This window comes from Panthera pardus, unplaced genomic scaffold, assembly GCF_024362965.1.
Source record: "Panthera pardus isolate Hobbes unplaced genomic scaffold, ASM2436296v1 HiC_scaffold_3, whole genome shotgun sequence".
Lineage (NCBI taxonomy): Eukaryota > Metazoa > Chordata > Mammalia > Carnivora > Felidae > Panthera > Panthera pardus.
The window spans coordinates 38,505,601-38,533,518 of record NW_026526876.1 but is presented as its reverse complement, the minus strand read 5'-3'; the positions used below and the strand labels follow the sequence as shown (position 1 = coordinate 38,533,518).

The 27,918-nt window shown below is 56.1% G+C and overlaps 1 protein-coding gene and 1 long non-coding RNA gene across 6 annotated transcripts in view; one reads left to right on the top strand and one right to left on the bottom strand.

Moving 5' to 3' along the window:
- The window catches only part of ITGA3 (integrin subunit alpha 3), a 30,662-nt gene extending 13,645 nt beyond the window's left edge, over window positions 1–17,017 (bottom strand). Inside the window, exons 1-11 of one of the 2 annotated variants that reach the window (XM_053892323.1) lie at window positions 16,813–17,017; window positions 16,158–16,365; window positions 8,710–8,837; window positions 8,305–8,384; window positions 6,519–6,768; window positions 5,057–5,143; window positions 4,459–4,666; window positions 3,805–4,001; window positions 1,358–1,446; window positions 1,094–1,230; window positions 836–922 (exon numbers count right to left, since the gene is read on the bottom strand). In XM_053892323.1, the coding sequence (XP_053748298.1) occupies window positions 836–922; window positions 1,094–1,230; window positions 1,358–1,446; window positions 3,805–4,001; window positions 4,459–4,666; window positions 5,057–5,143; window positions 6,519–6,768; window positions 8,305–8,384; window positions 8,710–8,837; window positions 16,158–16,365; window positions 16,813–16,915 (1,574 nt within the window). In that variant the 5' untranslated portion in view covers window positions 16,916–17,017. The remainder of the gene's footprint in view (window positions 1–835; window positions 923–1,093; window positions 1,231–1,357; window positions 1,447–3,804; window positions 4,002–4,458; window positions 4,667–5,056; window positions 5,144–6,518; window positions 6,769–8,304; window positions 8,385–8,709; window positions 8,838–16,157; window positions 16,366–16,812) is intronic. The other variant, XM_053892324.1, reaches the window with a different exon arrangement.
- LOC109247311 (uncharacterized) lies at window positions 10,640–27,192 on the top strand. Of its 4 annotated transcripts, none has more exons than XR_008418583.1 (6): window positions 10,640–10,765; window positions 20,914–21,108; window positions 21,210–21,466; window positions 21,642–21,799; window positions 23,285–23,417; window positions 24,188–27,192. It is a non-coding gene; the product is annotated as an uncharacterized LOC109247311 (long non-coding RNA). The 4 variants fall into 4 exon arrangements; XR_008418582.1 differs by lacking the exon at window positions 10,640–10,765 and adding an exon at window positions 17,057–17,248; XR_002071687.2 differs by lacking the exon at window positions 10,640–10,765 and adding an exon at window positions 17,057–17,410.
- Window positions 27,193–27,918: the final 726 nt, after the last annotated feature.

Below are 27,918 nucleotides of genomic sequence, written 5' to 3'. Positions count from 1 at the left end.
GTTTGGGGTGTCCCTGGTTTCTTCCCTCCCCACTCCCATTAAAGCCATAGAACACAGGGTTAGAGGTCACCAGTTGGGAAACTGAGGCCCTGAGAGCAGAAAGAGTTGCCTGAAGTCACCCGCTGGTTGGTGCCCTGCCCAGTCTTGTATAGGACCTGCTGTCCAGATCTCTTTCTCCCACTCACCCCTGCTCTCTGCTCTGTGGCCCTTTGCCTTCTGATCCAGGCCTCATTCACGCACAGACCCCGGGGTCATCACCATTGTTATTACTGTCACCATCTTAGCAACTAACACGTTCTGAGCACGTAGGGTGTACAAGGTGCCGTGTGAAGGGCTTTGTGTACGTTATCTCATTGAATTATCACAACAATCCTGCAAGTTGGTTATTATTGTTAACTTTGTTTTATAGGCAACGACTCTGAGACTCAGGGGGATTAACAGTTTGCCCAAGGTGGCTCTCTGTCCTGTCCCCCTAAGTGTCTCCCTCTCCCCTCCTCCTCTAGGAACCCACTCCCCAGAGCCCACCCCTGTATACCACTGCAGTGGGCATAGCTGGGATTTATTCAAACACTGCAGTCCAGAGCTCCCACTCCAAACCCATGCTCGACTACCTCCCCCCTGCCCCGACCAAAGTGGGTAATTTGCCTATTACCTCCTGCAAAGAAGTCGGCTTTTTAATGAGGTTGGATAGGAGGGGCAATGCTTACCCCAAGAACCAACCCTCTAACGGTGGGATATCAGGAGTTGCCAGGGGAGGGGTTTGGGAGCCAGGGTCCTTCCTGGCGTGCTCATATATAGAGAAGTGGGTGGACAGAGCAGGGGCCGAGAGTCTTACCAGGAGGTAGCTGTGCAGAGCGCAGGGTCCAGCACGGATGGCCTGGCTACCAAGGTCTTGTGGAGGATGTTGATGACCGGTCGCGCCCTGCAGGGAAAACACACAGACACCAGTGCCTCCTGCCTGCCCCCTGTCAGGCCAGGCCTGGGGCTCACGCTTGCATGGACCCGGTGCCCAGAGATGGTGGACAGAGATGGGGCTCCACACAGACAGGGCTGGAGGAGAGAAAGGCCCCCATCTACCATTGCCCTGGCTTACCGCAGCAGCACAACGTGGTCTGACAGGCTCCCCACTAGGAGGTCCGGGTAGAAGTTCTCATCCACGTCCATCCGTCCACTCAGTGAGTAGCCAAAGGTGGCCAAGCCAGGCAGTCCCAGCTCCTCCCCAGGGATCACCTGGGGGCAGGGGGAAGCGGTGGGGACAGGCTCAGGGTGAGCTCTGGGGAGTGGGGCAGAGGGGGAAGAGGGAGAAGGTGTCTGCGGGGAAGGAAGGCAAGCCCCCTTTGTCCCTGTCCATCCATACCTGCTGCGGCTCTCTGAGGAGCCCCCTGGAGCTGCTGTGATAGATGTACACTTTGCCCAAGCCCTCGAATGGGGCTCCCACAGCAACGTCTGGGGAAGAGAGGCAGGACGGTTGACTCTGGGTACCGTGGGCCCCCTGTCCCTCCAGCCTTGCACTCCAAGGCCACAGGGGCCAGCATGAAACTGACCTCACCCTGCCAGGCGGTGCTTCAGAACATCAGGGAACAGAGCTCGATGGCTGGGGATTAAAACCAGGACCATCGTGAGCCCAGTTGCTTCCTTTTAAAGTAGGTCTAGGAGAGGCAAATGACTTACCTAAAGCCATACCGCCAAGTTAACGCCAACGGGCAGGCCTAAACTCCAGATTCCTGGCCTAGGGTTTGTTTTTCCTTGTTATAGTATTTTCCATCTCCTCTACCAGCCTCCCCTTCAGATAGCCGGTTCTTCTAATTGCATTTACCAGCAGGGCCACAAAAAGAAGGGTTCCCCATTGGTGACTTTGCCATGTAGTTATCAAGCACTGACCTCATTTAATCCTGACAAGAGTCCTAGGGGGGTAGGTACTCCCATCCCATCTCACAGGTGAGGAAGCAGACTCAGAAAACCCCGAATCACATAACTAATGAGTAGAAAAGAGGACAGTTTGAGTCCCTGTCTGTCTACCACTGGGGGCTGGAATTTTTTTTTTTTAATTTTTTTTTTTAACGTTTATTTATTTTTGAGACAGAAAGAGACAAAGCATGAACGGGGGAGGGTCAGAGAGAGGGAGACACAGAATCTGAAACAGGCTCCAGGCTCCGAGCTGTCAGCACAGAGCCCGACGCGGGGCTTGAACTCATGGACCGTGAGATCATGACCTGAGCCGAAGTCGGCCGCTTAACCGACTGAGCCACCCAGGCGCCCCTGGAATTTTAATCACACGATAACTTTTCTTGTTAAGATTCGTTAGACTTTAGACTTTTAAAATTCTAACCAGTATTGGGGCGCCTGGGTGGCTCAGGCAGTTGACCGACCGACTTTGGCTTAGGTCATGATCTCACGGTTTTGCGAGTTCCAGCCCCGAGTCAGGCTCTGTGCTGATGGCTCAGAGCCTGAAGCCTGCTTCTGATTCTGTGTCTCTCTCTCTCTCTGCCCCTCCCCCACTCATGCTCTGTCTCTCTCTGTCTCAGAAATAAATACACATGAAAAAAAAATTTTTAATTCTAACCAGTATTTCCACAAATAAGCCCCGAATGTTTTACTATCTTCTTAAATTTTACTACACTCTTTCTAGTTTGCCGTTTTTGATCTGACAAGGCCTAGGTACCCAGAAAGCGAAGCTTGTTAGAAAAGTATGTAAAGGAAAAGTAAGTAGGTCCTGAGTAGAAACCAGACAACTCTTCTATCAGTAAACACTTAGGCTTTGCTAACCGAACTTTCTAGCACCTATTTTGGCTCTTTAGAGGCTCCTCTGCCTTCCTTTCAGTTCTCAGGTATGTTCTGGGAAATCAAGGTTGTCAGAAAAAGTGGTTTCCAGATAAGCCAGGTGCTCTCATGGCAACCAGGCTCTTCCTTAATCCGTCCCCTTTCCTTGACACCCCAGGTCTAATTGGTCCCCAAGTCCCGTAGAGCACTGGATACCCTCTATATCTGGGCTCCCATTTTGTCCCAGCCCTTAACACCCCACATTTGACATAATACGTTCCTGGGGCACTTGGGTGGCTCAGTCGGCTAAGCATCTGACTTTCGCTCAGGTCATGATCTCACGGTTTGTGGGTTCGAGCCCCGCGTCAAGCTCTGTGCTGACAGCTCAGAGCCTGGAGCCTGCTTCGGATTCTGTGTCTCCTTCTCCTTCTGCCCACTACCCCCCCAACCACTTGCACTCTGTCTCTCTGTCTCTCTCTCAAACATAAACATAAAAAATATTTTAAAAAAAGAATACATTCTTGATCTTAATACCCCAGCCTTGCTCTCCCCCAATCATTCCATATCACCCTCCAGAATCATCTTTCACGGTACCAAGCTATCAGATCACATCCCTGCCCCAAAACCTTATCTGGACACCCCTCTGCCATTACCCACACGTAAAGCCCCAGTTCCTCCACCCGGCTTTCACAGCGTCTACCCCGTCTCCACAAGGCCATTCCGGTCTCATCTCTGACGTGAACACCCCACATCCGCTCAATTTGGGCAGATGAGGGCAAGTACCCCATGCTCATGTTGTGCCCCTTCTATTCCCCTCCATTGTGCACACTCAGCCCAGACTCCGATGCCCAGTGAGTGGTACATCCACTCCTCCAGGAGGTCCACCGAGCTTGCCTCTGGTGGCTCCCTCCGCACGACCTCTCTCTATGACTGCTGTGAGCTCCCTGGCCCTGGGCCCCAGTCTCCTCTTCAGGCCCTGCCAAGGCTGGTATGCGGCTGGCACTCAGTCAGTGGGTGTGCTGGGGCAGGAGTGCTGGCTCATACCCTGGAATCCGTCCTGGTTGATGTCACCAATGCTGGCCACAGAGAAGCCAAAGGCAGAGCGGCTGGGGCCGTGAAGAAGGAGGGAGGGGTGGGCAGGGAAGGAGGTGCCTGCCTGGTTCATGAAGACATAGACGGCACCCCCCACCTCTTCTTTCCGCTCAAAGTAGTACGGGGCGCCCACCAGGAGGTCCTGCCACCTGCACAGGAGAGAAGGAGGGGAAATGGGAGTGTGGGGTCAGCCTCCAATATACAACAGAACTCTTGTTTAGCAGGTACAATTGTGCCAGAACACACGGCTATACAAATGGCATTTCTGGTCACGTGAAGGGCATGGGAAGGCCAGCGTGACCCTTTAAGAGGAACCGTGTGTCCTGGAGAAGCCATGGAGCCGCAGATCACACCCAAACAACCCACATCCACTAGAACCATAAACTGACAAACGGAGATGCAGGTGTCGTGCAATTGACATGTAAATACCCGGAATCGCCTAGTGTCTAATTGCAACTCAGCGCGCAAATTTGACTTGCAAATCCCTGTAAACAGCATGCAAACAAATGAACAACCGCAACCCTCCATTTCTCTGCCCTGTGGCTTGCACGAGCCTGCCCCCCTCACCATTCCCCCTGGCCCCCGAGAATGTCCCTGGATTCTCACCCATCATTGTTCAGGTCTGCCAGGGCAATGGCGCTCCCAAAATAGGCGCCCACCTGCGTGCCCTCCAGCACCTGCCTCCGCCGTAGGTCTCCGCCTGCCTCCTGGCTCAGCAAGAAGACAGCGCCCATATGTCGGTGCCGTGGGGCACCCGTCACAATCGTGATGTCCGTGGGGTGCAGGATGGCGCTGCCCACCTGTACTGTGTACCCTGGGACGAGGGGAGGGTGGTCAATCAAGGCTCAGTACACTTTGTCCCCTTCCACTCTGGACCCAGTCCCCCCAAATCCCCCAAATATCTTCTATTCCTCTATCCCAAGTTGGGAAAGAAAGTGGACCGTGGACGCCCAGCCTCCAATCCCGCCCGCACACTGGACTGTGACTTCCGTGAAGGTAGAGACCTTGCATCTCGGGTGCTCAGAACAGGCCCGGCATACAGGCGGTGCTCAACGGGCGTGTGCTAGTTGAACTCAGTGGCCCTCCTCACACCTGCACCGTGGCCTCACTGTCGTACCAGGCACTGAAGGTGAGGGGCCAGCAGGCTAGGAACTGAGCCCCCTTCTTCCTCTACCACCCAATGAGCCACCACAGCTGGACTCACCAATATAGAGGTTTCCTTGGTCCTCTGGCTCCTTGTAACTATATTCGGATAAATCCCAGTCCTTCCGCTGAATCATGTAGCTGTTTCCTTCACAAGAATTTCCGGGAGGGGGAGGAGAGGAGTTTAGATCACCACTGTCTTCATCCTCCCTATCTAGGTCCCCCTGCCACCCCCACCCCAATAAGGACAATAATAACCCCTTCTATTTGTGAGCACTTTGCCATTGGCAAAACCCGTCCCCTTTATTTTAATAATTCTGTGAAGTAGAATGATGATGCCCGTTTTACAGATGAGAAAAGCAAGGCTCGGGGATGGGAAGCAGTTGCAAGAGACACAGCTACAATCTGGTCATCCAGGCTCCTGGCTACTAGATGACTCTTCCCTCACTCTAGACCCTGAGGCCAGACGCCAGGCTATTATCTCCCGGTTCTGCCCCCAAACTCAGGCTGCCTCCCTGTCCCCTGCTCCATGGGTCTGCTGCTGGAGCATAGCCACTGCCCTGCTGAGGTTCTAAAGGACCAGGGGGCAGGGGAGGCAGGACCAGAGGACTGAGCAGAGGCCTCAGTCTCAGGTGAGTCGAGCTACAACCATGCCCTGGGCTACCTGTTGGTCAAGAGGAAGGCCTCTCTCTGCCGGTTGATTCTACCATAACAAGGACGCAGTAAGGACAGAAGCCTCACTGAGGCTACAACGTGTGTGGTAGAAAAGACATCTGCATATCCTGGGGGTGCCTGGGTGGCTCAGGCGGTTAAGCATCTGACTCTTGGTTGTGGCTGTTGGGGCTCAGGTCATGATCCCACAGTTGTGAGATCGAGCCCCACGTCGGGCTCTGTGCTGTCAGGCGGATTCTTGGGATTCTCTCTCTCCTGTGTCTCTGTCCCTGCCCCTGTTCACACGCGCACGCGCAGTCTCTCAAAATAAATAAATAAACATTAAAAAATTAAAAAAAAAGAGAGAGATCTATATATCCTAAAATAAGTTGGTGGTTCTGTGAGACACTTAGTAATCTGCCCAGGGAAACAGGACGAGGGAAGTGGGTGGGAGAGGAGGGGCACTTAAACTCTTTGTTTTACCAAATCCTTCCGCCCCAGTCAGCAGTCGTACCAGGAGCGTGTTTTATGGTTTTAATAAGGTTTCAAATTCTTGAAGTGGAGTCAGATGGACCCGCGCCCCAGTCCAGGTTTCGTAACTTACTGTTGGCCTTGGGCAATTTACCTTACTTCTCGGAGGCTCCGCTTTCCATGAAATGGGTATAATGATACCTGCCTCATAAGAGTATTTTAGGATTACTTAACATAATACGTGTAAAGCCTCTGGCACATAGTAGGCGCTTTAAAATAGTAGAGGTGCTGGCGAGAGATCTCTTCTGCCCTCTGGTGGGGAGGGTCTGGGCTGGCTGTCCCGGGGGGTGGGGGGCTGGCTGGGAGTGGGTGCTCCTCCTCCCGTCCCCCTTGGTCCCTACCTTTCCAGTTATAGGCACCCGGAGCGCCGAAGTACACAGTGTTCTGGGTGAAGCCACCGCTGGTGCCCAGCTGGCACATGCCCGTCTCCAGGTAGTCCGTGTTGCTGTTACACATCTCATTGTGGTACGTCTGCCAGTCATCAGTGGGGTCCAGCTGGAGGTCATTGCCCCGCACATAGCACTTGCCCACCATGCGTCGCTGGTCCTCGGACCCTGACCACAGCACCTGGGTGTAGCGGTGGGCGCAGACCTGGGGACACACCCCCCCGCAACACACACAGCCTGAGCCCGTAGCAGAGACCGAAGACCCGCTGTCTCCTTGGCCCTGTGCACCTCTGGCTTTGCTAGGGAGGACTTGGAAGAGGTCTCCTGGCTTGTTTTTCTTCCCACAGTGACACCTGGACCTGTGTCTCCTTTCCGGGATTTGGAAATCTGCTCTGAAGGTTGGGAACACGTTTTGGAAGGCCGGGAGGTCCTGGGCGGGAGAGTGGCTTACAGATCTTGGCAAAAGGAAAAGGGGAAAGGATGAGGGGATGTGGGATCCAGGCTCTCGGGTCCCAGACAGAAGCAGAGAATACTCCAACCAAGGCTGTCAGGCTCCTGCGTCTGAGCTCCTCAGTACTGGGCTAGACTGCTCTGCCCCTGTCATACCCTCTCCCAGCACACTAGAGGGGCTCGACAAAGAGTTGTGGGGCAAATCGATGAGAACAAGGTGTTTGTAAAACAGCCAGGGGTCAGGTGAAATCCAGAACTAGGCCTGGGTCTCGTGTGCTTGCTTTCTGTGTCTCCTTCCAGCCATGGGCCTGAGTCACTGCTAAGCCTCTGGTGCCAGCAAACTGCGCGGCACACAGTAGGTGCTCACTAAACATTTGTGGCATGAACAGACGGGTCAGCGGACAATTGTCGAAGGGCCCAGGATCTAGGACTGCCTTAAATGGAATCCTAGACCACACCATCCATAACATGGTTCTAAAACGGCGTCTCAGTTTTAAGCTCCGACATTTGATGCAAACCCAGAGTTTAAAACAGTGTTCAAAGGTAACGGAAATTGCAACAGGGATGACTATGGGGGTGGCGATTGATTGGAAGGGGACATGCTCTCTGGAGTGATGTAAATATTTCTTTAATGGGTATCTGTTGACACAGGTGTTTGATGTGTCAAAACTCACTAAAAGGTAAAATCTGTACATTTCACTGTCTGTAAATTTCACATCAATTTTTATGAAAAAAAGAACGGTCTATCTGGGATTCAGAAATTGAGACCCCCCCCCCCAGGGGCCGACACTGAAGAATGCAGCCAGGAATTGGCAAGTGACAGCAGGGAGTGGCCCCCAAACCCCAGCCGGGTGAGCTGGGGTCAGCAGGGCTGTGCCTCTTCCGCCAGCAGCCTGTCAGGAAGGAGCGGGCCCAGGCCGCACTGCCCCAGGCCTTCTCTGCCCTTTCCTCCTCACAGTTCCCTCAGCTCGTTCCCACGAAGGGTGAGCACCCCGGGGGGAGGGGTGGCGGTGGGGATGGGGGGAGAGGAAGTGGGTGATTCAGACAGGACCCAAGCCATGCCAGGCCCTAGGCGCATGCCAGCACCCCTCCCCCCACCCCACTGCCACATAAGAGTAGGATCGAAGGGACACTCAGGCCCCTGGAGACATACAGGCATAGAAATGGACATCTGCAAGGTCCCAGCTCAGTTACCCAAGACCCCTCCCCTGCCCTCTGCTTCCCTCCCCAGCTGCTGGGAAATGAAGGAGAGGGCTGGGGTGGGGGGAGCTGACAGTGAGTACCCACTTACCAGGACTCTGCCCGCAGGGCCCTGGCTGGCCACAGTCACCCCGAGCCACATGTCCTCAATAATGTGATGATCAGGGTCACCTGTCGGCATGGGAGGGATCATGAGCCGGGGCACTCATCCTCCCTGTGCCTGGAGCCTCCGAGGGCAGGGGTTGGTCTTTCTGGACCTCTACTCCTGCAGACAGCATCCCCCCCCCCGTGCCCCTCCTCCAGCCCGCCATTAATTTCAGCTTCACAAATCCCATGTGGTCCCACTCTCCTCTAAGAGCTCCCTCCTCCCAGCTGGACAAGAAGGGACTAGAAACTGCCCAGGTAAGCCTGATAGCTCCTCCAGATCATTCTCTCTGTGCTACCCCCCTCCACCAGACCCCTGACCCAGCGCTGATCCCCAGCGCCTTCCCCTCACTTTTCTCAGAGATGTTCATCCGCACACAGTCATTCTTGTAGGCAGTGAGCGGGCACAGGTACACAGCACCGGTCCGGTTGGTATAGCCATCAGGCACGGCGAGGTCCCGGGGAGCACCAGCCAGGAGCCTGGGGGGCAAGGAGGTTGGTGAAGCCGAGCTCAGACTCCCCAAGGCCTGCTTCAAACAACTCCCTGTTCACCATGTTTCCAGAGCATCTGCTGGGTCCCAGGTGCCAGGCTGTGTGCCAGGATCTGGGGTCAGGAGATGAATGGATGCTGGCCCCCGCCCTCCAGGAGTGGCCAGTGCAGGGGAGTCCGGCAAGAAAACAGACATCTGAAGTAAGTGCCTCAGGAGACGAAAGCGGGGAGCAAATCTGCCCAGATCCAGTGTGGGGAGCAGTCAGGGAGGCACACAGAAGGGGGAGCCCGGCCTGTGCTGATGACGATGAAGAGTCGCCAGGAAGAAAGGGTGGGAGGGCAGGCACTTCAGGCAAAGGTGTGACATGTGCAAAGGCCAGGAAGTATGAGCAAGCAGGGTGACTCAGGATCCACAAGGCTCCTAGTACAGCGGGGGGCAGGGGGCGGGGTGGGGCCACACAGGAGGACAGGGTGGAAAGGGCAGCCACAGAAGGATTTTTCTAAACAAGGGAGTGACAGGAGCAGATCTGGGTTTGGGGAGGAATGTTTGGCATCTGAGTGACACGGTCGGATCTGGCTTCTGGAAGGAATGCTTTGGCTTCTGAGGCGAAGGTAGACCGGAAGAAAGTCTGGAGGAATCCTGGCACAGGTCAACTTCCGGGGGGCCTGAGGGGAAACCATGTGAGGGGTGGGGCGGGCTGCTGGAGGCCTGGGTCCTTCCCCTCTAAATGAGGGTCTTCGGATGGAGACCGATGAGGACTTCGGTCCAGGGGCTGGCACCAAAGAATAGGAGGTAACGAGTGAATGCAGCGAGTGTCCCCTAAACCACACCCAGATGAGCCGAGGTCAGCAGGGCCCTGAAGTGACTTGGGTGATACCTACTCTCCCCCCACACGGCACCACCACCACCTTGAGACGGGCATACAAGGTGCGGGGGGCTGGGTCCCTGACACTTTGGACAATGGGGCCGCAGGGCAGAGTTCTTGGCAGTGGGCACCAGCGTGGGGATGGGAGAGGACAATCACGTTGCCCCCAGCCTGCCTAGAACCCGTCTTTGGGGATGCTAACCGCAAGTTCCTCCAAGGGTGCTTTGGGCCCTGGCCACCCATCCCGTCCCAGAGAGGTGGCTATTGGAGAGGAAGGCAGATCAGCCTGGAAGCAGGATCTCAGAAGACGGTCCTTAGCCCACCAGCATCAGAAATCTCTGGCATGTTTGTTAAAACAGCAAAGCCCTCAGCCGACCACAGACTGTCCGAATTGCATCTGGGGGTGAAGCCCTGGAACCTGCATATCTAACGTGGGCACCTCAGTTTGAGAAGACAGCTCTACGTCCCCCTTGCTCTTGGGGCATCATCTCCCGGCAGCCTCTGGACATTCGGCCAGGCCCGCCTCCCAGACCCTGATGGACGCAGCCTTCTGGGTGAGGGGTACCTCCTAGGTACCCCTCCATTTGGCCCCGGCAACACTATCACCCTGAGGCTTCCGCCTCAGAACTTGGGCTCTGGGCTTCCTGCCAGAGTCTGGAGGTGCACAGCAACGGCCCCACCTGCAGCTCCTTCCTGGGACCTGTAAGCAAGGGCTGCAAGGAGGGGGCAGGGCAGGGCCCGGGCATGCCGGGACTGGGGTGCCTCCGCCCACTGATGTCAGGAATGCGCTGCCTGGGGGTGCTGGCAAGGGGGCGGGACTTCTGCCTGCACCTCACTCCTCGGGCTCAGACCTCACCCTGGGAAGTGTGGCTGGGGGCGGGGGTGCGGCTTCTTTAAGCAGAGCAGTGCTAGGAGGTGCTGGCAGGAAGGCTGGCAGGGTACCAGGGTGGCAGCCAGGCCCGGTTAGTCATCCACTGTCTGGGCCGGAGAGGGTGCCCGGTGAGTCCGCTGCCTGACCACCCATGGACATCTGCCCCCGGAGCAACTGACAGGTGAGAAACAGAAGCAAAAGCCCGTGGGAAAGGAACATTCCAGCCAGCCTATGGGGAAAAAAAAACCTGACGGCCTGCTCACGGGGTTTGTTCCGCCTTGTGTGGCAATTTCTTTTCCCTCTCTGAGCTGTGAGTGCCTCATCTGTAAAATGGGGACAGCAACTGTCCCACCAACCCTGGAGGGGGGACAAAGGGGTTCATTCTTCAAGAGGGCTTTCTGACTATGAAGTCATGGCCAACGTGAGCACTGTCCGTCTGACTCCTTGTGGCATCAGGGACTGGCCTTAACTTACTCCCAGGTGTCCCCCCTCCACCCAAGCACCCAGGAATCTTTGCCCCACCGGGTTTAGGGGACCTGGAACCAAGGGCAAATAGCAGACTAGTTCGGTTTAGAGGGAGCAGAGGTCGGGACCCAAGTGGCACTTCCACGGGGGTGGAATCACTAAGGTGGGGGTGGGGCATTCTAGCACGGTCACTCAGGTTTGGCTGGAGGTAGAGGCTGAGGGATGGCTACCGTGACCTTGAAGGGGTAGGTCCAGGCCTCGGTGGGCGAGGAGTCCCTGGGGAGCCCCGGTTGCAGTCCAGGGCACGAAATGCAGTGGCGGTGTTGCTGGCCCCCCGCTGAGCCCTGACCAAGTTGTTGGGGTGGGGGGGGTGGGTAGTGAGGTGGCTGAGGAGCCAGGTGACCGTGACCTCCTAGCTTTGCTCATCTCAGAGGGCATGGGCGGAGGGGCCCCTCCTCTTAGCCTCCTGGGGTACCGAGCAGGCAGAGCCAGGCACGAATGGCAACTAGATGGAAAGAAATCCCTTTGCCATCTATACCCGTTCGGCCCTCACCCTGCACCAGCCTTGTGCCCACTCATGGGCAGTGGGGCAGGGCTGGTGCCCTAATTCCAGCCCCACATCCTAGGCCCCTCCTTTCCCAGAGATTCCACAGGGAGCCCCCCCCCCCCCAAACCCTTTCGAGTATTTTTAGCTCCTACTTGGCCTGCTCGGAGGCCCTTTAAGGCCCTCTGGCTCCCAGCCCGGGATCCAGTGGGTCTATAGCCAGAGGACTGGGAGTTGGATGGGGGAAGGCTTGTGCTGAAGGTCAGGTCCAGCTTCCTCTAGCCACAGCCAGGTGTGGGAGAGACCTTACTGGCACGTAAACTGAAGTGTGAAATACCATGCAAATGAGCACCTCTGCTACCTGCTTTTGGGTCTGGTCCAGATCAGTGAGTCCAAAAGCTGACCCCTCCCAGACCACCCCTGAGCCCACCCTCTGGGCAGCAGTCAGAAGAGAAGGGAAGCTAGAGGGATGCTTTACCTAGCTCTGGGAGCACAGAAGAAAGGAGGGAGATCGGACAGCCCCTCTCCTGGAGCCGGGCTGGGGCCCTCTGGGAACTAGGGGGTTGGATGAAATGACCTCTCAAGGGCTTTCAAAGAGCTGCCTCCTCAGCCTCTCCTTTGGCTCCAGCCAGACAGCCCCCTCCTGGCCTCTGGGGAGTCCCTCGAGCTCCAAGTCCCATCAAAGCACTTCCTCACCCCCATCCCATCACTCTTCCCAGAGCGGTTCAAAGCTAATGCAACAGCCAAGCAGAAAGCAGCAGAATGGGAGGAAGCTGGGGAATGGGATCCAGGAGCAGTTAAGGCACCAGGCTGGCCCCCTGGGGGGCCCTGGGGTGGGCTGATGCTCAGAGAGACCGCCTGTAAGATTCAACTTCCCAGGCCCCTGGCTTCGGGGGGGGGGGGGGCGCTGGGGTGACTCAAGTGGGAAGCTTTCAGTTACCTTGGAGGAACCAGAGGGGCCAGCACTCAGACCACAGGCCCGGTGCCTTACTCCTCAGGCCGGGAAGCGGGTCGTGCAGGGCACCCCCTCCCCTTTGAGTCCCGCGAGGTGCAGGTGGGGGCAGCTCCCAGACGCAGGATCCCAGCTCTGCGCCCATCCTGCGGCCCGAATTAGCCATCTCCCCAGAGGCCGCTCCTGTGGCAGCTGAACTGTGGCCCTCTCTGTCCTCCCCCTATGTCTGCCTTATGCTGCCCCCTCTCCCTTCTGGTGACTCAGCCCTAGAACCAGAGCAATAAGCTGGAGGCAGCGAGACAATGAGAGAGGACAGGAGAAAGAGGCCTTGGCCTGAAACAAGGAGTCTTTCTCATTTCATCTCCTTCTTGCTGGCTCCTTAGTATTTTTTCCGTATTTGATTCCTTAGGGCGTTCTTCGTGCCATCTAACCTCAGTCCCCCGCACTGCGTCAGACATCCCCTTCCTCCTTTGTTTAGCTCCAGCCAAATCCCTTCTACTTCTTTTTGTACCAGATCAGTCTTCCCCTGCCTCCTGCCCAATTTTAAACCTCCTTGGCCTGGACTGGTCACTGGAGAGAGCCAGAGGAAGAGGGTACCACGCGTGTAGGAATTCTCCCGCAGCCACGGCTGCTCTGCCCATTTCCTCTGGCACGAGGCTTGGAAGCTGCCAGGCGTCTGCCCTGCCCCGGGACACATGTTTTAGGAGAGCACAGCAGGCAAGCCTGGTTCCTACCTACCTACCTCAGATATGACCTCATTTGCCGGGAGCCACAACCACCTCCGCTGCCCCAGGCTCCTCACTTCCAGGCAAGGGCAAAGGGGAGAGAGAGCCCCAGAGGTATCTTCCATAGCCCACAAGGTCAGGCCAGACCAGGACAACTGGATTCCCAGGAGGGAAGTACAGAGCAGGTGCAGGGGGCTGGGGGCAGGGGCCATCTCCCAGAGGAATAGTCCCTCTGCTTCCCCCGGGCTCCTCATGCGTCTCGCCAAGAAGCCCAAAGTCCTTAGTCCTTGGCCCTGCTCCACACCCCTCACTTCCAGAGACTGGGAAGCTGGGTTGGAGAGAGCTCTGATGTTGCAGGCGGGGAAATCCGGTCCAGAGATAAAGGTGAACAAAGAGGTCCACACCTGGGTTTTTAACCGCTTCTGGAATAAGGCCTTCTTTGAGAATATGATGAAAACCACGCTCCTCCCCTCCTTCTGCCCCCAGAACAATGCACAGACACATGATATTTTCAGGGGCCCCTGCATCTCCCAGAAACCTTCTAGGAACCCCAGGCCAAGACTTTTTTCAGGACCATAAAACCTCTCCCCTTTCTGAGGGGCTTTGCTAACAGAATATAAGACTTGACTTGTCGGTTCCCCTCAAGCAGCTGTTCTCATCTGGCTCCACAGCTGGCTGCAGCTAAACCCAGCTGGCCCGGCTGGCTCTCCCCAAGGGCCAAGGGGCAGAATTCAGCGAGAGGAGGAGAGATGAGCCAAGATACAGAGCCACCCCCGGGAAAGACAGGACATCCGAGAGACTGGCCCAGAACTCTATCTAGAACTACCTGCCTCTCCAAGGTGCAGTCGTTTTAGAACTTTCTGGGCTCCTGGCACGCCTAATGCCATCTCCAGCTGCCCAGGAAGAAAAGTAGAGGTCCTCTGCTCAGCCATCTTGGTCAGTGAGGGCCCGGCTCTGGCACAAGAGCCCTAAACTGCTCCTTGGAGATGTAGGCATTCACAGAGCACAGAGATATACACACTATCTCACGAAAGCCAAACTAGAAGTCATGTTGTTCTCCCCCTGACATGCAGAGAAATTAAGACTCAGATATTAGTGACAGATCCAAGACTGGAAACTGGCAGTGGGACTCTGGCACCTTTTCTCTCTCCTCCATGCCAAGTTGCCTCTTATAGGCCAACAGAAGCAGGAAGGAGCATATAGATCCAGGTCCAATCCCTCTTTGGGGAAAACTGGCCCAGAGAAGGGAAATATCTTGCCCAAGGCCACATGGGGGTGGGGGGGGGGGGTGGGGGGGTGGGGCTTACAGATTCCATTATTTACTCCAGCTTTTCATTATTTAACCTTGCCTTCCTGATCTTCTCTTTACACTATGCTGCCTTATATCATGCAGATTCAGGATTGAAAAATCCGAAAATCTTTTTTGGGGCTGGGGCAGAAAGAGCACCAATATGGAAACTTGTGCCGATGGTCACTTAGGGTCTCCAAAAGACGAAGCGCTTGCCACGAGCAGCCCAAAGTTGCTGGCGCTGTGCTGGGAAGGGTGTGGTGGACTGGGCCCCTGCAGAAGCGACCTGGAGGCCAAGGAGGTAGGTAGACTGGGCTGGGGCTGGGCCAGCAGGGGCAGAGGCTGAGGCCGGGGCAGAGTTTGGACTTTGGATATTCCAAGCTTCCTCAAGTTTCTACTACTATGTAGCAGGCCCCAGCCAGCGTTGGGAAAGGCTTCAATAACACCCTGTATGTGCCTATGTCCTCTCGCTCAGCTGGAGTTGGACACCAGGTGGGGGTAGATGTCTGGCAGGTCCCCCAGCCCAAAGAGGTGGGGGGGGGGGCCTGCCCACCTGTCATAACTCTTTCCCTCCTGGGGTGGCCTCCCCTGCCCCAGCTGCCTTTCTCTCCCAAACGCCAACCCCAGCACCGGAGCCCATGGCAGAGAACCCTCCGAAACCTGCACACGCCCCTCTAGACACGAGCGTGCACCACGGCAGGGGGGATGGGGGGAGGAAACACAAACAGCTGGATGCAATCTCCCTCTCTCCTCTCCCCTGTGGCTAGCTGTTCCCCCTCCTTCTCCTTACAGCTGTTGGGGAAGGCGAGCAGAAGAGAAAAACACTCTTTCCCTCTTCAAACCAAAACAAACACACTCAGGGTTGAAGATTCAACATGAATCTGTGGAATGCAGGGAAGATGTCTGGTGGGAGGGCGTCCCTGCTGGGGGTGGCTTGGGGAGCGGGAGACCAAGCAGGAGGTGGGACAGCTCCCTCGACTTCCCCATCCTCAAGGGGTCAGAGGGAGCTCCTGGACAGCTCCGAACGCCCACACTGGCCCATCACTTCACCCAGCAACTGCCCAGCAGCTGAGGAGGCCCTCCAGTCCGGCTCTGCAGAGGGAGGGTGTGGCTGGCATGGCCGGCCGACTAAAATGCGAGGTGTAAAGGCCCGGGAGGGCTTAAATACATACGCCCATGGGTTCTTCCCAGGAACAGGGGAAGAGGGATCCACTAGGTGTTTATTTTCCCCAGGTCCCAGCCCTGGAGAGAAATATTCGGTACATGAGGTCCTCGGTTTACAGAATGGGAGGGTGCCCAGGAAAGGGGGATCCCACTTCTAATCAAGAGAGGTGTGAAGAGCCCAGGGGCTGAGTTTAGGCAGGTTCTGGCCCGGTCAGCACTTGCCAGTGATTACCGACCCCATCCCCTACCCAACCCCTCCACTTCCCGCCAGACCTTGGCAACAGAAGGGCTGCCCGGGTCCCCGCCCCCTTAATCCCGGCTCCCTAGAGCCGGCGGCGGCCCCGCGGGCCTGGAAGCCCGGCTGCGCCTCGGCTAAGGATCCGCGCACCCTGCGCACACCCTCCCTCCCACCCCACCCCCGCCAGCCTCACTTACAGGTAGCGCTGCTGCCGCTCCGTCTGCCGATGGAGGGCGACCGAGTAGCCGAAGAGGCTGCCCGGGTTCCTGGCCTCCTTCACCACCAGGAATCGGGTGTCCAGGTTGAAGGCGGAGGCGACACGGCCCCCGGCGGCCACCATCAAGGCGAGCGCGCAGAGCATCGGGCGCGGGACGCAGGCGGCGCGGCGGGGGCCGAGGCCCATGGCTGCGAGCGGGAGCGGGGGCCGGGGCGACAGCGCGTGAGGGTGCGGAGCTGGGAGTGAGGACCTGTTCACCTGCTGCCCGCGCCACCGCAGAACAGTCGCGCGGGCCGCGTCGTTGAGCGCCGCAGCGCCGCGCTAAGTTTCTGGCCCCCGGCCCCGGTCAGTCTCACGTCCTCTCAGGGTCTGCGCTCTCAGATTCCTCTCCGAGGTTCGCGGGTCGGTTCTCCCGCCTGCCCGGCCGCCGGGTCACCGCCCCCCCACCCCCCACCGCCCCGGGCACCCTGCCCCCAGCTGGTCCTGGCCGCGCCTCCTTGGCCGCACTGTGGCCCTCGATCCCGGCTCGGCGGCGGCTCTGGGCACGCAGACCGGTGGACCGCAAGGAAGACCGGAGGGAGGGGTTCCCTCCGCGCGCGCCCCGCCTCCCCACGCCCAAGCCCGCACCTCCCCACCTTGCGCGCCCAGCCGGGGCTCCGCTTTCCTTCCGGGGAAAGAGAAAAGGTCCCGGCTCCGCCACCGCCTCTTAAAGGGGCAGCATCGCCCCTCCCTCCTCATCCTCCCTCACCAGGCTCCGCCTTCTGCCCCAAACACCTGTCGGGAGCCCCCAAAGGCTTGGATTTCCCTTCCCCGCCCCATGCTTCTCCCAAGAAGCGTCACCCACCCCCCCCCCCACCCCACCCCTAAGCCCGAGCAAGATGGATTGGACGGGCGGGGCCGGGGGTGGGATTTGTCCGGCCGCTTTGCTCGGGTTGCTACTGCTGCTGGAAAGGCAGTTCCAGGCGCGGCCACCTCTGCGGGCCCGGCTGGAGAGCCCCGGCGTTGGCGTATCTGGGAACCGACGTCCGCGCGCCGCTGGCTGGAATGCGCCCGGCTCGCCTCCGCGGCGCTGTGAGTCCCCGAGAGGCGGCTGGCGGTCTCTGGGCGTTCTTCCTCGCACCCAGGCCCTTCGCTGTCCTTGTCGAGATTGAGTTCTCTTGCCTACCCGCCCTCGCCCACCCTGATCCGGGTGGGAGTGGTCCCTCAGCAAAGCCAGACGGATATTTAGCAGTGGTAATAACCAAGCATTGCTAGTTGTAGTAAAGCCACAAGACAGCAGTTCCTCCAAAGGGCTGAGCCTTCTCGTCTCCCTTATAAGCTCGTCGGGGTGGAAATGAGTCCCTTCTCCTTAGAATGCACTGTGTGGCCAGGGAGCTGGGCCCAGACCGTACACGTATCTCATCCACTCCTGCCTTCAGGGCCCAGCCCAGCAGAATCCCAAAGGTCTCCTTCTCCTACCCGGGCTCAGACGGAGTGTTTGGAGACTGGGCGGGGACGGAGCCCCCATAGGTGCGTGATGGGTGGTGCCAGGTGGAGGTAGGTGGGCGGGGCCCAAAGGTCTCGTTATCCTCAGAAGAATCTAACCGAAAGGGAACTTCAAGAGGTCACTATCTACTTTCTTGAATCTGACTCAGATTTCTCATATTGAAGCACAAAGACCCACTTCCGCTGAGCATTCTTTTCTCCAGGCTGAAGGAACGTTCTTATTTTGGCCCAGAAATTCAGGCCTCAGCACTCGCTCTCTTGAAATTTGACTTAGAGGGCCTATCTCTGAGAGTTTATAATAGTAAGAAGAAAACTACTATGTAGCAAATGCTCATGCAGCAGGAACTATGCTAAGTGCTTTACAAAGATTATTAAAGTTTTTTTTTAACATTTATTTATTTTTGGGACAGAGAGAGACAGAGCATGAACGGGGGAGGGGCAGACAGAGAGGGAGACACAGAATCGGAAGCAGGCTCCAAGCTCCGAGCCATCAGCCCAGAGCCCGACGCGGGCTCGAACTCACGAACGGTGAGATCGTGACCTGAGCTGAAGTCGGACGCTTAACCGACTGAGCTACCCAGGTGCCCCTACAAAGATTATTAGATTAAAGCTTCGCAACAATCTTCGAAGATTATCTGTTTTAAGATGAGGCAACCGAGGCTCAGAGAGGTTAAGCAACTTGGTGAAGACCACACAGCTCGGATTTTAATCCTATATTATCTGGCCTCAGAGTCCTCCTTGACCACTTATGCTAATCATTAACATTTGTACAATACTTGGGGCAGCTCTAGGTTTGGCCGGGGGGGGGGGGGGGAGCCTGAAGCCTGTACAATTTGGACCCCTCTTTAAGGAGAGGAATAAAGAGCTGGGAGTACAAAATTAGATTCAGAGGCTGGAAAGGGGCTTGCACGTTATAGTTTATGAATCATTTCACATGCAGACTTTTATTTCACCCTCCTGGCCTCTCTGTGAAATCAGGATTATCATCTTCACTTGACTTATGAGGGAGTCTGGATGTCCAAGGTCACACAGCTCATTTGAGTCGGAGCTAGGACCGGAAGCCCCTGACCACACCTATGTCTTTAAGAGACGAGTCCCAGGCAGATGTTGGTCAGACAGCCAGATGCATCTAAATGAAAGCAGCTGCAGTAACAGCATTCTCTGTGATGTTCTGCGAGACGACATCCATCCCTGTCTGCCCTTAGGACAGCATCTGTTCCCGGGCTGTGACTCCCAGAGCCACCCAGCCTCTCCCCGTAGTCTGCCTTCTAGTCTAGCATCCACAGGGCCATCTAAGGTCAAGGAACAAGAAGCTGACCGGGATGGAAGTTGACCAGTTACCTTGTTCCCCTTTGGGCTGGCTACTGGGTCCTCCACTGCATTCCTGGAGGAGGGGAGACGTCCAGGGCCAGGAGAGCAGGGGCCAGGGTGGCCGCTTAGTGTGGGCAGGGGTCCCACCTGACACAGCTTTGAGCGTCCTGTGATGACAGATGGGCTCTATGCCAGGCATTATCTCTTTGGCCATCCCAAACAGGAATGACCAGCATGTCCGATCCCAGGGCTGGGAGCAGGAAAGGGAGGAGGGATGGTGTTTCCACTCTAGGGGAGTATCCTGAGGGAATGTGGGAGCCAGAGCAGGGCGCCTGGGAGGGGGGGAACTCCAGCTAAGGAATGTGGGGGAGTGTCAGATAGGTCTGGGGGAGACAGAGCAGGGATGGAGGGAGACGTGGACACTGGAAGGGTCTCTGGGCTAGAGAGATGCAGAAAGGGAAACCGTAAGTTCATGACAAAGTTCTGAAGTCCTCTGGTTCCAGTGATGTGTCATCCACGGCTTCGTCTCATTCGTCAGTTGACTTTATCGTGTCGGCTCTGCTCTGTGGAGAAGGGGCCCTAGTAGCTACAAAGGTAGAGAAAAACAGAGACACATGAATGACATGCCTCAGGAGGACCCAGAGTCCATTTTTTAAACTTTTTTAAATGTTTATTTATTTTTGAGACAGAGAGAGAGAGAGCAAGCAGGGGAGGGACAGAGAGAGAACGGGAGACAGAGGATCGGAAGTAGGCTCTGTACTGACAAGCAGTGAGCCCGAGGCAGGGCTCACACTCACAAACAGTGAGATCATGACCTGAGTCAAAGTGGGATGCTTAACCGACGGAGCCCTCCCCCCCCCCCCCAGGCTCCCCTCGGAGTCCTGTTTTTGATTGGCTGCTGACAGCTTGCAAGCACCCCCTCTCCCTCTTCCCCTTTGCCCCACACCTGGACAAGCTGATAATAAAACTGGGGGGCTGTGTTCCCTCCTTTGGCATCCATGGAGGATTCGAACTCCGTCAGGCCTTCTCTGCTCAAACGCTCACTTTGATCTCACTCCCCAACCACAAGAAGGCAATCTCCTTTCCTTGCTCTCCCTGGCTGGTTCAGACCTTGCTCCACACGCCAGCCCTGCTCTCCCCCAGAGACCTCAATTATGTAAATAACAAACCTTTTCATGCCCTCTTGGCGTGTGTGTGGCGTCATCGGTCTTGAGATCAAGCAAAACCTTGGGTGGGGTCCGTCTGCCTCTGGGGGAGCCTGGCAACAAGCCAACTCTGGGTTGTGCTGTAAAGGCAGGGAGGCTTCTTGGAGGAGGAGTATCTGGACAAGGGAGAAGGGAAGGACTAGCAAGATGGGGGCCTCAGGACAGAAGAGGGCAGAAGAGCCGGGGCCTGGTTTGGGGTGAAATTTCCTCAGTCGCAACAATGACAACGTCAAGATTCTATAAAGGCGCCTCGGTTTATTTAGCGCTTGCTGGGTTTGCGCTAGCCTTCCTCTGGGTGACCGCCCCCGACCCCATCTCGCTCGCCCAGAGCCCCAGGCTTGCTCAGTCCTCACAGGAAGGTCAGCACGCAGATGGGGTGTGCACAGGCAGCTGGGGAGAGAGGTGGAGCAGAACTGGGGTGCCATTTGTGTGTGTTGAGTGCAGGCTCTTTTCGGCCTTCTCACCTTGGGCAAGTTACTTTCCTCCTCCGAGCCTCGATTTCCCCATCTGTGCAACGAAAGGGCTGGAGGAGATCTCTCATTATTCCCTCGCCGGCATCCCGTGTGTCCTAAGGCTCCTAATATTTGTTGAACTAAGTGGATGAGATCTCTGCTATTGAATTAAGACTCAGGTCTCTATCTCTGATCTGAATTGGAAATGCAAATTACTGAGGAGGGAGGGAGGAGCCGTGAAGCATGAATGGGTTTATCAGATTTCCTTTCTCCTGTGACCTAGATACCGGCAGGCGCCTGGTCCCCGGCTCAGAATCTGTCAGCCTCAAACATTCGTTGACAACCTACGATGGCCTGGCACAGAGCTGAGAACCTCCAGGGGTGTCAGAGACGAACCAGAACATCTTCCAGGGAGGCCTTCACCTTGACCCCCTATTCGAGCTTTCACCTTGACCCCACATTCAGAGAGCTCTCAAATGTAAACAGCCTAAGTCTGTACCATATTGTATTTTAGGGCTGGGGAGGGGGGGGGGTGGACGGGCAATGGGGGTGCCACGCAGTCACTCTTGAATCTTCCAGGCCTTACGGTGACTTCCAGTCTGGGCTTGCAGTGTGATTATAGAAACCCGACGCACAGGTTTGGTGGAAAACAGTAGAGCTGAGGCCCAGAAGTCGCTCACTACGAGATAGTTGTGCTGCCTTGTTGATTACGCTTGTATTCCCAGCACCCGTGACGGTCACTCACACGCGGTAGTGCGTCTTCAGCCACCGTGTGTCCAGCTGAAATCAGTTGGCCACATGCTCCGTATGGGCCTAAATCAGAGAACACAGTAGAGGTGAGTGAGAGGCCAGCTCGGTCTCGTAAATATCCTCTTGCTCCTGTCCCCTCCCCCACCCTGGGATCCTGTTGGGACAAATGTCTTGGCTCAGTGGGTTGAAAAGGAAAGTCAGAATTCTGAGGCATGAATTGCTGTGCCCACTGACTCACTTCCTCCTCCCCACCCACTGCAGACCCAGCCGGGCCCTGAGTAACACAGGTTGCAGCCTTCTCCCTGCCTGTGCCCCTCATCCAAGCACTCCACCCCCCAGCCCTCACTGCGGACCTCACCCGTGAGTGGAAGGGCAGTGACGCCAGCTGCCCCTGATCTGAAATGCGCTTGCAAGTTTTGGTGAGCTAGGGGGCACGGGGTGGGGGTGGGGACGGGAACAAATTCTGCTCTCAGGACCCCGAGCCTGATGTGCAAGGCAGAGCACCCCTCTGGAGTTTGACCTGGGAGGCACCAGAAATTCCCCTCCTCATAACGGGCGCTCTCCTTTCCTGCCAGGATCACAGAAATTCTCACCATGATGCAACCTTCCTGTTGCCCTAAGGCCTTGTCTCCCGAACGTTCTTATTAAAAGGCAGGGAGCTCACCTGGCAGGGTAGCATGTGGGCTCCCTGGCAGGGATGCGGCAGGATGTTACCGCATCTCCCACAGAGCCCAGGGCCCTGGGTTATAAATGATTCAGGCAGCAGGAAGGTAGGGGGAGGGAGGGAAGAGGCCAGGGCTGGGACAGAGAATGATTTAATGGAGGGGGGTGGCAGGCAGGCCCCTGGCACTGTCCTTACTGGTTCCCAGTTAGCATGATGGGCAGTGAAGAAGGGATTTCACTTTCCTGCAAAACAGTGCCCCCGAGTCTTGGGCTTTTCCCTCTGCAGGTCCCTTCCCTGCCTTGTCCTGGGCTCCTCTGATGGGAAGAAGAGTTGTAAGGGCTTGGGGGACGTCACGGCCACTCCTTGGTGGCAGAACTGCTCTGGGCAGCACTCCTGACCGTGGCTCGGAGGCGGAGCGCGGGCACAGCCCATCTGGACTGCCGAATGAGATGGAACTCAGGGGTACGGTGTGGGGGGTGGGGTGGGGGGAGACAACCAGATGTGCACAGGGACACGGGCCCAGCGAGGGGCCACGGGCGGGGCAGCCGGGCAGCAATCACAGAGGCTGCAAGGGACACGCTCAGGAAAGGCTTCGGCTTGCCGGCCTTGGAACTGAAGGCAACAGCTGGGTTCACTCACCCCTGGGAGTGAGCCGAGAGCCTTTGCGGCTTCAAAAGACCGATCCGGGGTGGATGCAGGGATGGACCCGAGAAAGGACGAGGACCTGCCCTGCTTCAGAGAGGTACATGGACGTGAGAGATACGTGGATGAGGGTGGGGGCAGGAGCTGGTGGCGCGTCGGTGCAGGGGATGCGGGGAGAGGTCAGTAGCCAGTAGCTGGCAAGTCCGCGGGACCTCCAGGGCCTCCTAGGTGGAGGTATGTTCGGCGATCTGCCAGAGGCCCCGGGACAGGGGTGGAGGCACACAAGGCCAGAGTCCGGGAGGGCCCCCCAAAGTGGCGCGCTCCAAACCTTCCGGCAGAGGGAAGATCCTAGAGGCCTTTCCCCAGAAGCACTAACCTCAGCTTGGATGTCAACCGGGCTCCTTGGGGTCAGGCTTGGCCCGCAGCAGGCTCCCCTGAGATAGTTCCCAGGGTCTCTCACCACCTGCACCCTGGACTCCAAGCCTCAGCTCTGTCCTTTCTTCCCTCTGGCCCCCTTCTTGTTCTAACTCTCTTGGTTACCACCCCAGAGGCCCCCGCTTCATTCATTCCCTGCCTACCCTCTTCTCTGCCCCCACAGACACCCTTAGACGTCCGAACAATGCACAGCTGTCCTTGCTGCCAGTGTGCCGGGCAGTGGAGCCCCTACCCCAACGCACATCAGCCTCTGACTCACCTTTAGTCATCTCTGACCCTCATTTCTTTGCAAAGAGGTGACGGTCATGCCCAACTCTGGGAATAGTTGGGACATAACTGAGATCATACCTGAGGCGCCTGGCATGGGACCACCCCCTGTGCCCTTCCCTTCTCTTCCCTTGGACAATCATTACCTGGCCCCCGGGCTTTACTACCCTGACCCTATTCAAAACTAACCTTAGACGACTCGCTGCTCAGCCCGGGGCTTGAGGTTCCTCCACGACCACCTGCTTCCCTTTGGTCCTTGCACCCTCCACTCCCATCCTTTCCCCCTGGCTCCAGCCCGTGGGGGAGGGAGATCATCCCCCAAATCCTGCTCGCCCCTTTCTTGAGACCTTTGCCCGGAGTGCCTGAAAGCAACATGCCAGCATCTTCCTGCCCATCGACAGCTCCCCTTCCATCAAGGCCAATCGAGGCCCTCTCCCAGCAACCCGGGCCTCAACGGATGCTTTCTGCTCTGGCACAGCCCTGTTTTTCCCTCGGATAGAGTGCTCGCCATATTGGGCCATATGTCACTTATTAGCTGGGGCGAAGCTGCTTAAGCTCTCTGTGACTCAGTCTCTCTGTCCGCACTGGAGCTAATAACTGCACTCTAACCCTAGAGTCGTTGCGAAGAGTAGATAAGAACGTGCACAGGGCCCGCTGCAGAGTAAATAGGCCAATAAATGTTATTTTTTTTTATTGAGATGGTGGGGGGGGGGGAGGGGGACGACAGGGCTCCCAACAGCCCTGACTCTCAGAGAAGGCAAGCCCAGACCGCCCCCCTCTCTCTCCACCCTGCCCATAGCTCCTACGACACTGCTCTGCTGGGAGTGGAGGTCAGTGATATGCCTCAGATTGAAGCTTCTCTGGTCCATCAAACAAATCGCAGTGCTCCTTTGTGGGTTCCCTTCGGCTCCATTCATTGCGGTGTGTGGACGTTTCTGTGCCTGGGAAATGGACCCCCAAGAGCTAGTGGAGGTATCAGCCCCTGGGGAACCCCCATCACAGAGGAGCCTGGCTGGCCTTCCCCAGGGCTCAGAGTGGGACTCCAACACAGAGATGGGGACCGGTGGAGAGTGGGCATCCTGGAATTCTTCCTGGAGGAGGAAAATGGGGAGAGCTAGGCTGAGAAAAGGGGTGACAGGTTTCACGGGGAGTCTCATGGCGCCAAGCTCTTTATGTAGATTGCGACCTTTATTTTTCATGAGGAGCCTGTGAGGTCAGTCCTGTAATCTGCTTTTCCAGAAGGAAGCTAAGGCCCGGACTGACAAAGCGACATGCCCAAGGTCGCACCATTCCAGAGGGGAGCAGGATTCTAGTCCTGATCTGCTGGGCTCTGAGGGGAGGGCCGGGCCGAGGATGGTGGGAGAATTCCAGACTCTGGCCAGCTGCCCCTGCATCCAGGGAGGCTGTGGGTGGGGTGGAAACAGCCACCAGAAGCCAGGGGCACGCGGCAAACAAGGGTGCCAGGAAATGAACCGGACCCAGGGTCCTTCCTCCCGGCCCGCCCTGTGCCCCTGGCCAACTGCCGCCTCCCTTTGAGGCTTCTCCCTGCAAGAGAACAGAGAAAGCTGGGCCGGAGCCCAGGGATGGCCCTACATGGGGGGAGGGGGGGGGTGGACCAGGAGGGTCTTGAAGCCCAGGAGGAGCCCTGCCAGGCCTAAGCCCCCTCTGTCCTGGGAGGAGAGATAGAGATCCCAGGGGTCTCATCCTGTTTGTCTCGGATGGAGCTCAGACTGGGGCCTCGCACAGAGAAGGCGCTCAATAAATGTGTGTCGAAAGGAGGTACAGCAGGTGTGCCGTCCAAACTGCGAGGCTGGAGGTGAAGAGGCCGGGTCCGGACACGGTTTCTGCCCCGCCTCGTGACCCTGGACGAGTCTCAGAACGTCCCTATCCGTCAGATCAAGCTGTTATCCTGGAATGTGCACCATCGCTTGGGTCCCTTCCAGCTCTGACAATGCAGTTCTATTCATTCTTTTACTCACTCGCTAATTTGTTATCTCAGCGAAATACATCGTAGATCCCGAGAAATATACTTTGGTACTAATGAGGCCGGGGGCAGAGTGGCGGCAATCGGCAAAGCTTGTGGGGGGATAGTGACGGGTCCCCCTCTTGAGCAGGGACTCTGGGGTCAGATGGCCTGGGTTCAGATTCTCCCTCCATGACCTGCTCACTGAGTAACCCTGGGCAAGAGACTTACTCACGTTGAACTTGGAACTTCCTCATCTGTAAGATGGAGATGATAGGAGGATATACTTCACAGGGTTATTGTAAAACTTAAATGGGATAATACAAATAAGTTGCTTAGGGAAATAGTTCACAGCAGGCGCCCAACGAGTCTTAGCTCTTCCCGTTCCTTAGAAGGCGAGCGAACTCCAGCAGACAAAGGGGGCTGCTGTGTGGGTGCAGGGGTAGGGGTGGGGGGAAGCATCAGAACAGCGTGTGCTTAGATACAGAGGCGGGAAAATCCAGTACTGCCGAGGAGCACCGAGAGACCCGTCCAGACTAAGCGGGAAGAGGTAAGTTGGGTGCAGATGGTGAGCGGCTTTGGTCAGGCTAAGAAACTTGGTTCTGATCCTGTAGGTTAGCATTTCCCAACTGCTGCTCCCCAGAATTCCATGAGCCGCTACTGGATGTTTTATAAATATTTCAGGGCACCCGGGTGGCTCAGTCAATTAAGCGTCCGACTCCGGCTCAGGTCATGATCTCGTGGTACGCGAGTTCGAGTCCCGCGGTGGGCTCTGGGCTGACAGCCCAGAGCCTGGAACCTGCTTTGGATTCTGTGTCTCCCTCTCTCTCTCTGCCCCTCCTCCGCTCACATTCTCTCTCTCTCTCTCTCTCTCCTTCCCTCAAAAATAAATAAAATTTAAAAATTAAAAAATAGGGGCGCCTGGGTGGCTCAGTCGGTTAGGCGTCCGACTTCAACTCAGGTCACGATCTCGCAGTCTGTGAGTTCGAGCCCCGCGTCGGGCTCTGGGCTGACGGCTCAGAGCCTGGAGCCTGCTTCCGATTTTGTGTCTCCCTCTCTCTCTGCCCCTCCCGCATTCATGCTCTGTCTCTCTCTGTCTCAAAAATAAATAAACGTTAAAAAAATAAAAATTAAAAAAATATATATATATATAAATATTTAAGGGGTGGGAGATGGGGGAGAGGACAGGATGACTGGATGTCCACCTGCAAAAGAATAAAGCTGGACCCCTACTTCAGATCAGGTACAAAAATTAACTCAAAACAGATCAACAATCTAAATACAAGAGCTAAACCAAAAACTCTTAGGAGAAAGCAGAGGGGTAAATCTTCGTGATCTTGGATTTGGCAATGGATTCTCAGATGTGACCAAGGGAAGCAACAAAAGAAAATATAGGCAAACCCAATGCCGTGGTCTCAATGTTTAGACCCGTCCCCCTCCCCACCACATCTGTATGTGACAGTGCTGATCTCCAAGGTGGAGGTGGGGCCTTTGAGGGGTGATTAGGTCGGGAGGTCAGAGCTTCCGGATTGGGATCAGTGCCCTTATAAAAAGAAGCTCCCCAGAACCCCCCAGCCTCATGTGAGGATACAGGGAAAAGTCTGCAACCTGAAGAGCATCCTCACCTGACTGTTGTTGTGCCCTGATCTTTGACTTCCAGCCTCCAGAATAAACGTCTGTTGTTTATAATCTACCCACTCTGTGGTATTTTGTCGCAGGAGCCCGAACGGACTAAGACACTGAACTTCATCACAATTTAAAACTTCTGTGCTTCAAAGGACCCCTTCACGAAAGCAAAAAGATAAACCATAGAATGGAATAAAATATTTCTAAATCATAAATCTGATCAGAGATTGGTTTCTAGAATATATAAAGAACTCTTACAACCCAATAATAAAAAGGCAAGCTTAAAAATGGGCAAAGGATTGGGGCGCCTGGGTGGCTCATTGGTTAAGTGGCCAACTCTTGATTACGGCTCAAGTCATGATCTCAGTTTGTGAGTTCGAGCCTAGCATTGGGCTCCGTGCTGATGGTGCAGAGGCTGCTTGGGATTCTCTCTCTCTCCCTCTCTCTCTCTGTGCGTGGATGTTCTCTCTCCCTCTTTCTCTCTCTCTCTCAAAATAAATAAATAAACTTAAAAAAATTTTTTTAATGGGCAAAGGATCTGAATAGAAATTTTTCTAAACAAGACATACAGATGGCCAACAAGCCTATAAAAAGATGCTCAACATCACTAATCATTAGGGAAATGCAAATCAAAACCACAGTGAGGGGCACCTGGGTGGCTCAGTCGTTTAAGCGTCCGACTTTGGCTCAGGCCATGATCTCACAGTTCATGAGATCGAGCCCCGTGTTGGGCTCTGCGCTGACAGCTCAGAGCCTGGAGCCTGCTTCAGATTCTGTGTCTCCCTCTCTCCCTCTCTGCCCTCCCCCACTCGCATTCTGTCTGCCTCTCTCTCAAAAATAAATAGACACTTAAAAAAAAAAAAAACCCACAATGAGATATCACTTTATACTCCCGAGGATGGCTTGAACCAAAAAGTCAAATAAATAAGTGTCGGTGAAGG